The 10,000-nt window shown below is 41.9% G+C and overlaps 1 protein-coding gene across 1 annotated transcript in view; it reads left to right on the top strand.

Moving 5' to 3' along the window:
- LOC138014452 (uncharacterized) overlaps nucleotides 1–10,000 on the top strand; it is a 77,245-nt gene that overhangs the window by 20,574 nt on the left and 46,671 nt on the right. Inside the window, 6 exon segments of the mRNA XM_068861526.1 lie at nucleotides 725–884; nucleotides 1,939–2,124; nucleotides 2,845–3,254; nucleotides 5,978–6,137; nucleotides 6,324–6,529; nucleotides 9,433–9,573. Of these exon segments, the coding sequence (XP_068717627.1) occupies nucleotides 725–884; nucleotides 1,939–2,124; nucleotides 2,845–3,254; nucleotides 5,978–6,137; nucleotides 6,324–6,529; nucleotides 9,433–9,573 (1,263 nt within the window).

The raw sequence follows: 10,000 nt of genomic DNA, 5'->3' as shown, positions 1-10,000 counted from the left end.
TGCTCCAGCTGGAACTATAAATTCCCTTCTTCAATTTATAGCTCGGTTGAATGTGAAGAATGCTCTAATTTAGCTGCATAGCCCTTCGCTGCCACAAAACGCAGCCTTTGTCCGATTTATTCCTCTCAGCTTTTATAAACTGAGCCCAAGTATTTGGCCCTCTCTTTGCTTTGCATTTTTCCGCGCATGTGCGCTCGCCCGCTATATCATTTTAAAATAGAAAGGACGACTTAAAGTGGTATTGTCATGATGTTTGTAACGAGTTCTGGTTGAAGTTCAATAAATGTAACCTTTAAGTACTTAACTCGCAATCTCATTGCAGCTGCGTCAGTATTTTCACGATTTCAAGTAAATCTAGAGCGCGGAAATGACAATATAACCAGTCTTAAAGATCACTGGTCATAAATAAAAATCAGTTGCAATTTAAAATTGACTCGCAGGTCTCGACGCAGTCAACCTATATTTGGTTATATTTATTTTCTAAATGCTTCTTCAGGTAATGCTTTTGTTGTTGGAGCGACGCTTAATTTTAGCAATAACAGCGTCTACCTTTAACTATCCTGTGAACAGGCTCACTTGTGTTGGGTATATCGTGCGAGAATTTTTGCGGCAAAGCCGCCAGCGCACTAGAAAAATGGGGCGACTTTTCCCTGCCCCATTCTTCTCGCGCGCAGAAAATACTCGCTCGATTCCCAAAACTTTAACATACACATTTGCTTTTTAGAAAAAAGGTGTCCGGACAGTAGCAGTTGGAGTCGGTAACAAAATCGACAACAAAGAACTTCTGCAGATAGCGGCAGGAAACCCTAAATATGTCACACATGTGAATGGGTTTGATGACTTGAGAAAGAACCTTGCAAAAATTGTACTTGATTCCTGTCAAGGTAAACTGAATTAGCCTTCCCGCCTCTTCTTTTGTTTGAATTCATCCAAGCATGATTGATAATTGACAGTCGTGGGAAAAGAGATACGTAGCTCGTAAGGTATATTTTCATGGGAAGAAAAGAAGCGGTTGAAGATCTTCCGTGGAAGAAAGACAAACAACTTCGTATTAAAGATTTTGGATCAGAAGGATTCTTGTTTCATGAGTCAATGAGTCATGGGTCAATGAGCCTTGAGTCAAGTTATGAGTCAGGTCAGCAATATTAGGTTAGGGTTAGACCAAAGAAAGGTATAAATGTTAAGGAATTTAGGCCAAAAATAAGAATATATCTGCCTGTCAGTAGATGTGATGTTGCCATGGTAACAGCCATAATCCAACAATTTACACCCGAAAAAAATAAGCCTTATTATATCGGTACCCATACTGGTAAATGTCGACAGGGATGACTTTAAGAGAAGTTAACTAGGTTTCCTTTTGTAACTCGTGCCCTGTAGTGAGGGTATTCGCAAATACTCTAGCGATAAACACGAAGACGGACTATACAAGGTGTAGTGCCTTAGGCACATGTGGATGACTTGTCAATCAACTGTGGTCATGACTGAGCTCTGTGGTAATTTAAGCAATAAAAAACATCCCCAAATGGCAATGTGCCGTTCTTTTTACCACCCCCCCTACCTCCCCCGTCCCTTTTCTCGGGCTGGAAATATATTTCAGGGGTTTCGTCTCTTTGTTGCTGCAACTAAAAAAATAAAATTCTTATCTTCTCGCCACCGTGTAATATCCTTTATTAAGTATATACCAAAGCAGTGGACGCTCGCGCTGACTCCGGATATCCATTGCTATTCATCTCCGAGCAATTCGCGCGGAATCCGCGCCCTAAAATGTTGTAATCTTTGCAGAAATAAATAAATTGAAATCATCCTTTTGTGCTATATTATCTCACTGTTTTAGAATATCCACCACTAGCCATCTCCACTTCGGTGAATGGTTGTTAAATATCAGATCCGACCGCTGCCAAATTATTCAATGTATTTTTACTTTAATTTTTGCTTCAGGCGCTGGTGATGTTGATGGGGCGTGGTCTGACTGGATGATTTGGACCCAGTGCTCTAAGTCGTGTGGAGGAGGCGTAAAGGCCCGGAGGAGATCCTGTAGCAACCCCCCTCCAAATAGAAACGGGCAGAGCTGTGTAGGACTGGTCCAGGAAACTGCAGCTTGTTCGGAGAATCCTTGTCCCAAACGTAAGTGTCTGGCTGAAAACACATGCCACGTGACTTGACCAATCTGCTATTAACAAAGCTCTAGTCGAAAGCTTAGTATTTCTCTGGGTACAGTGTAGCGTTAGAAATGTATGGCGTCAACCGGAATTATACACCCCTATGCAATTAACCACTCCGTTAGATTCTGGCAAAGCATTTATTTGTGTCGGTTTACACCAATTTTGAAATTCTTGAATAGTTGGTACACATTTGGCCTACCAAACTACTGGAAATACCGGTAATTGCTAAAATGTTACAATAACGAGAATTTATATTTGCAGATAATAATTTGACCTGTTTTTGTCGTTTTGTGTTCAAGTTTTCCGTAAAACTGAAGTTTTCTCATTTCATGTTTCAGATTCTCGGAAAACGGGGGAGAAATGCAAAAAAAAAAGTTCAAAAAGCACTCTTGCAGATAAATTGTATTGCACTTTTGCTTTTTCGTTTTCTTCATCGCGACGTCGATCTTAAGTCCTTAATTATAGGGAGCTTAAGGTCCAGACGTTTCTGATCTACGGACGGTAACGCAACTACTTCATTTGTATTGCTAAGAATCTCAAGTTTTCTCTTTTAGAGACGATTAGTTTAAAAATCTGGGAAAGACAACTGCCTGGCATGCGAGAGGTTTAATTCCGGTTTCCGCCTGTCTCAAAAATGTCTCGCCTAATTTAAATTAAAGACGTTGGGTCGTTTATCCCGCAGCGTGCACGAAGGCCTTGGATGTCGGAATCATTCTAGATGGATCAGGAAGTGTAAGAAGCTCAAACTTCGAGAAAGCGAAAGAGTTTGTGCGGGATCTCATCGAGCACTTTTCTGTGTCCCCCAAAGGGACCCACTTTGGTGTTATTACCTACAGTACCTCCCCCAAACTACAATTGGACTTCGCGAACGCAGCATACCACAGAATAGTCGAGCTCAAGAAGCGTGTGATGTCCATCAAATATCCGGGAGGATGGACCCGCACAGACAAGGCGCTTGAAATGGCTGCACAAAAACTCTTCACAGTTGCTGGCGGTGATCGAAAAGACAAGCCAAACGTTTTGCTTGTTTTCACTGATGGAAAGACGAACAGAGGCAGCAAGCCTTATCCCGTAGTACTAAGGCCACTACAGGTTAGTGCTGAGCGGAAAGAAATCGTAACTCAAGTTTCTGATTTCTCATCATCATTATCATCTTCTTTGCTGTCCTCACAGTCTTGAAAGGCATGTACTAAAACCAGAAACACCGGAACACTCCGGAACACTCCGGGACACCCCGGGACACCGGAACACCCCGGAACACCGGAACACCCTGGAAGTATTCCAAAACTCTCAATTTGGCTAACCCTAGGCCTAGCTAGGCCTTAAGTTGGTTTTTAGGCCTAGGGTTAGCACACCGGAACACTCCGGAACACCCTGGATGTAACCCAAAACCCTCAATTTGGCTAACCCTTGGCCTAAAAACCAACTTTAGACCTAGCTAGGCCTAGGGTTAGCCAACTTGAGGGTTTTGGGTTACATTCAGGGTGTTCCGGTGTTCCTGGTCTTAGTACATGCCGTCTTGAAAAGTATAGTTAAACTAGCAGTAATCAAGGAGTAGTGAGGTGCGTTCAGTTCCTGTTTGTCATTGACGAGACGTTTGGTATTGCCCGGACGGGTCACCCATCCAGGTATTGATCCCATCCAACAGGACTTGACTTCCCATAGGTAAACCGTAACACTGTCATATGAGATCGAGGCTATTTGTGCCAAAACAAGGTGGCGTCCGAACGCGGAAATAGTGTGACATCACGATCGTTACCCGAGGGACATCCCGATTAGACTAGACGATTAGAATGCGTTCTCCTGGAACGCAATAAATCCTGCAGGTCATCATCTTCACAGCATCCACGACATCTCATTATGCAACGCAACACAACACAACACAACATAACGTAATTCGATACAACTCCATTCCATTCGATTCCCTGCCATTCAATTGCATCCAATTTAATACCCACTTTTTTTTAGGGGGAGGAAGCCCAGCCTTAGAACTGAAACCATTCGGCCGTAGGAAATGTCACCATTCTCTTTGCTTTCCTCTTTCTTAGCAACTCTCGCCTTATCATGGAAATACAGGGCCATCAATAAAGTGTAAATGTGAATGCTTTGTTCACAGTGGAAGTGCACTTTTGCTCTCAAGTTAGTTCACAGGCACCCCACTTTTAATAATCTGAAAGAAACAATTCAAACTTAATGGGAACATGATAAAGAACCCCAACTGGCAGGAGGCAGCCAGTTGACTATTTTCAAAGCGTGGTAGAATTGAATCCGGGACAACCGGAGACAAATCCAAACCAGAGGTTAGAACGGGACTGAATCCAGGACAACTGGAGACAAATCCAAACCAGAGGTTAGAACGGGACTGAATCCGGGACAACTGGAGACAAATCCAAACCAGAGGTTAGAACGGGATTGAATCCAGGACAACTGGAGACAAATCCAAACCAGAGGTTAGAACGGGACTGAATCCGGGACAACCGGAAACAAATCCAAACCAGACGTTAGAACGGGATTGAATCCGGGACAACCGGAAACAAATCCAAACCAGACGTTAGAACGGGATTGAATCCGGGAAAACTGGAAACAAATCCAAACCAGAGGTTAGAACAGGATTGAATCCGGGGCAACCGGAAACAAATCCAAACCAGAGGTTAGAACAGGATTGAATCCGGGACAACCGGAAACAAATCCAAACCAGAGGTTAGAACAGGATTGAATCCGGGACAACCGGAAACAAATCCAAACCAGACGTTAGAACAGGATTGAATCCGGGGCAACCGCATGCAAACCCGAAGCCCTTCAATCTTAACGCTTCTTGTCCAACAAGACTCGCAATACTTCGTACAGTTTTTAAGGTATTTAAAAACAGTTTCAACATTATCAAGACACTCCTTTTAGAACGAATGACGCTACAACACTGTATCACGTAACAGCAATGTTATGGTACCATATGAAACACCGATTATCTCCAAACAAGATGTGGTCATTATTGTGATGTCATAAGTTACCTTGGCAACGGGCAAGCCGTGTAAAAACACCCTTTATTTTGTCTTTAGTTGCTTATATCTCAAACACGAAATCGGAGGCCCCCACTTTTTTATTTCTGAAAAAGACCCAGAATGAAACATTCTGCAAAGTTTAAAAAAGATCTGTAAACTGGATTCAGAGCAACCTTAATTCTGTGATTTTGTTAAGGTGGCTTTGATTCTGCATTACAGAATTTTTTTAAAAACTTTGCCGAAAGTGCCATCCTGGCCTTTTGATCGCTGGAAGCCCAGCAAAAAAACCCTATATTTTGGATTTAGCTGCTCATATCTCAAAAACGAACTCGGTGACCCCCCTTTTGTATTGTTGAAAAGTGATCAAAAGGCCAAGATAAAATTTTCGGCTGAAAAATTCTGTATTGCAGAATCAGAAGCACCTTAAAAAAATTCACAGAATTAAGATGGCTATGAATCCGCTTTAAACTTTGCAGAATGTTTCATCTTGCCCTTCTGGGTATTTTTCAGAAATAAAGAATGGGATTCACCGAGTACGTTTTTGAGACATAAGCAACTGAAGACAAAATAAAGGGTGTTTTCACATGGCTTGCCCGTTGCCACGGTAACATATTACGTCACAATAATGTCTGCATCTTTTTAATAACATTCCTAATACATGATTTAGCGTTGTAATACCGATCCTTCTAATGACGAGCGTTACTTGGAAGCGTTAAAACTGTCTTGAGCCACCTTAAGAATTTAAATTACGGTCTGGACTAAGGCCATGAAAGTGAATTTTCGTGCTGTCTGTGTTTTTCCCCTGCCCTTTGTTAGGCTCGCGGAGTGAGAACTGTTGCTGTTGGTATAGGCCGTGGTATCAACCAACGGGAACTTCTGCAGATTGCTATGGGCAACAACCATTATGTTGTGCAGGTCCAAAATTTCGATTCTTTGAAGGGAAAACTACAGATGATTTTGGATGAGTCATGTCAAGGTAGAGAACTTCACCTCAAATGTTTTAATTGCCAAGATTATTCCGAAGAATTTGTCGTATCTAGCTCAAACCGAACATTTTCCTAAAATTTTTGATTGATCTTATACTTACATTTGTAGAAAAGAGCGACCGAGTCCTGTTCCTTTTAGCGCAAATTTACCACTGTCATATCTGATCTTGTTGTAGACGCGCCACCACCATCACCAAATCCAGAATGTCGCGAAGGGGTTTTGGGTATGGAGAACAGAAATATCCCTGACAAGGCCATCACTGCTAGCAGCCAGTGGGATGCCAATCACGGTCCAGATCGCGCGCGACTCAATACGGTCAGATCGGGTCTCAAGAGAGGGGCATGGTCGGCGAAATACAATGATATCGGGCAATTTATCCAGGTGAATGCGTAACTATTTCAATTATGTAGTATATAAGGGTTATGACGAGAATGTATCGAGAAATCCAGATCCAGATTACACTGACATGAAATTTAACTTGATTCACCATTCAAAGATCACGAGTGCGAGAGGAAAAAACACATACCGATGCGCTTTTAAAGGGGCAGTGTTACGAATTGTTAGTAAAATCTGGAAAGCAAAGGAGACTCGTTTACTGATAGCAAACTAAAATTGATGGCTAAATGTCTTCAAAACAGCCATTTTAGCATGCAGAAACCATTTTTAAGTGTTTTTGATTATGCGTAACCAACTTAGAATGAATGTGAACTTAAAAATGTCGGGTCGACGTTTTCAAGTTCTCCCCTTGCATCTTATATGAATTCCAATGTAACTTAGTGTGGCTCATTTTTCTTTTAAAATTTAAGCGATTTTTATATCACTGCGGTGATCCAGAAGCAATTTATTAAAGAATAGAAATTTCTCTTAAAATTGAGTTAGTAAGTCCATGAAACTGCCCCTTTAACTCAGGTGAAAAGTCAAAGGTATAACTGGGATTTAAAAAATCAATGACGCAGCGACGCAAAGGAGAACGCTGATCGCTAATGACAAAACTATTGCTTCTCAAGTTCTTTTTAACTATGGTGCTTTGCCGTTCTTTGCGAAATATTGCAACGTTAACTGGCCACTCTCAAGTTTTTTGAAACGCACCACCAGTTTCGGTATAAAATAGGCCTGTCGGTGGACTGGAGCGGGTAGCGCATGCATAAATTTCGTCAATCCATCCACACATGTATTTAAACAGCCTCAAGTGACTGTGCCTTCATGTAAACAATATATGAAATCACGTAAGCATTATGTAAACACGACATGAAATCAAGTACTTATCCCGGTATGGTGCTCGTACCCAGTCGAGTTTTCTTATGTAAACAGCCCCTGCTGAGCGTGCAGACCCAGTGTGTTTCTTCATTAAACCTACTGTTTTGTGGCGTTCTCGCAGCCGTTGTCGGCGTTCTTAAGCTTCTTGACTACTCCGTAATGTCTTCGCGGTGAAGTGAAAGTCTACGGAGAAAGGAGAGTGTAACGACATCGAAATTTTTTAAAGCTCTACAAAGTGTCTTTCATTACTAGAATAATAGCAAAAACAACAGTTTTGCTCGCTCTGTCCGTGTTGACTTTTTACACTTATTTTTGGAATGTATCTTGCTGTTCTCAATTGGACAACTTCGTGAGGTCAAGCCAGTAGACAGAATCCAGCTCCCCAACCTCTTACTTTTTAAAGTATACAAAGCATTACAAAGCATTACATAGCATACAAATGTAGCACGGATTACCCCATTCTACTAAAGGGGCACATTTCCTAATGTAGTTTTGACCTCTATTTGTGTCTGTCGAGGCATTAAAAAACAAACAATGTTATGAAACCATTGAATATATAGCTTTGGTTCGGCAACTAGAGAGAAATCAAATTTGCTGGCAGGTAACAGGAAATGGAAAATCGAAAGTTTACAGATCCATAATTTTCTGGGGAGCATACCTCCTCAACAAAGTAGAGTGGAACGAGCCAAGCTCGTTTCACAAACGACCTTTGCTCTTTCAAACAGTTCTGCTGTTACTTTATACTATTGTGAACAAAAAAAAAGCAACTTACATACGAAAAATAAGCAAAGTATTTCATAACAATTGAGGAAAAAGTATATTTCGTCAAAATGACATTATTTTACAAAACGTTGAAACAACAATTTTTTTCTGTGTCTGCTGCAAGTTGCTTCTTATTGCCTGCAGATAATATTTATTTATCGCAGTGAAATTCACCCCAGCTTATGAAGAATCACCGTAGGACAAAGCAAAATTAAGTGTTTTGGACGTCTGATTAGACATCTGCTGCAAGTTGTAGGGGGGTAGCTAGGATTTTTCAAAGGAAGGGGAGGGGGAGGGGTCACATTCTCTCACATCCAGGGTACTGACCGGTCATGCACGGTGTTTTTGGTGTAAATGATAAGTTTTCGGAAGAGCAGCGAGTGCGGGGAGGGAGGGGTTGGGGGGGCGAACAAGCCTACAAAATAGCTGCATGCCATCGATCTCAGACATCCGTTCACGGACCGTTGATTTCAGTCTGAGGTTAAAAAAAATGTAATCATGTGATAACATTTTTGTGGCTCTGCTGTTTCGAATAAACCGATCACGTGGCGACATTCCATCGTTCTTCCCACGGCTGAGAAAAGTAAAAAACCTGACGAAAAGTTTCCACCTGTTTCTTATTTCCTCGGACAAGGCTTTTCCTGGGTTACCCGTAATCACCTTCGGCCGGTATTACTTGCCGTCATCATCGTTTCCCACTATTCTCTTTGGGGAGAGCAACAGAAAATAGCATCACGGGATCGGTATTCCACAAATTTAAAAATGTTATCTCGTGATCAGAATGTTGTAACCGCAGACTGAAATCAACTCTTCGTGAAGTGGGCTGAAAAAGAGCCCTTGTCCATGCACGGACGTCTGGGATCGATAGTACATGAAGTAAGTTTCAGGTGACAGAAATTACTCTGTTCCAGTCTCACATATATGGTTTGTATTACGTTGTTTACTGTCTCAAAGGGGGATCACGGGCACTCCAGGACCCCCCTGGCTACGCCCCTGAGTTGTTCCTTATTGCCTGCAGATATCTGACTACATTTGATAAACTTTCCTTCACTAATAACCAACATTTCCTGAAGATTTGGCTGAAAACGAACAAACTTGAAATAAATTACGGTTTTTTCGATATACCGCGTCAAAATGCACTTCCCCATGACAACTAAGAAGTAAATTACGCGTGGCTCGATCATAAGTTTTATTTTCGTCGGAATCTTTATGCCCTTGCCTGCCTCAAGTGATTGAATCGTATCCTTTTTTTGGTGGAACTGCAGGTCGACATCGGCAAGGTTGTGAAGATAACCAAAGTGTTGACACAAGGGAGGAGTGATTCTGATCAATGGGTGAAGACGTATTGGTTATCATACAGTCTCAATGGTGGTTACTATCAGGCCTACGGCGAAAGTAGCCCTGTTGTAAGTATAGTTACAGCCAGGATAGATGTATATTTTTCAACAGAATTCATTTCATGCTCAGTTGCACTGTTAAGAAAGGAAAGAAAAGGAAAGAAAAGGAAAGAAAAGGAAAGAAAAGGAAAGAAAAGGAAAGAAAAGGACACTGTAAAGGAAGAAAAGGACACTGTAAAGTGATGTCAACAAATCAAGTCAAATGTTGGTCTTTAGAGGAGAGGTTACAACCAGAGTACCCGAAGAAAAACCTCTCGGTGGAGAGAAGAGAACCAACAAACTCAACCCACATATGACGCCGAACCTGGGAATCGAACCCGGGCCACATTGGTGGAAGGCGAGTGCTCTCACCACTTCGTCATCCCTGCACCCCACGGACCAAGTGTCTAATCAGTGTCTGGGAGACCAGGGTTGGCGCAGTAGTGTGATTACTTGC

The sequence above is a fragment of the Montipora capricornis genome, chromosome 8 (assembly GCF_036669925.1).
Source record: "Montipora capricornis isolate CH-2021 chromosome 8, ASM3666992v2, whole genome shotgun sequence".
In the NCBI taxonomy this organism is placed as follows: Eukaryota; Metazoa; Cnidaria; class Anthozoa; order Scleractinia; family Acroporidae; genus Montipora; species Montipora capricornis.
The sequence above is the reverse complement of the archived record's forward strand: the minus strand, read 5'-3'. Positions and strand labels throughout refer to the sequence as shown.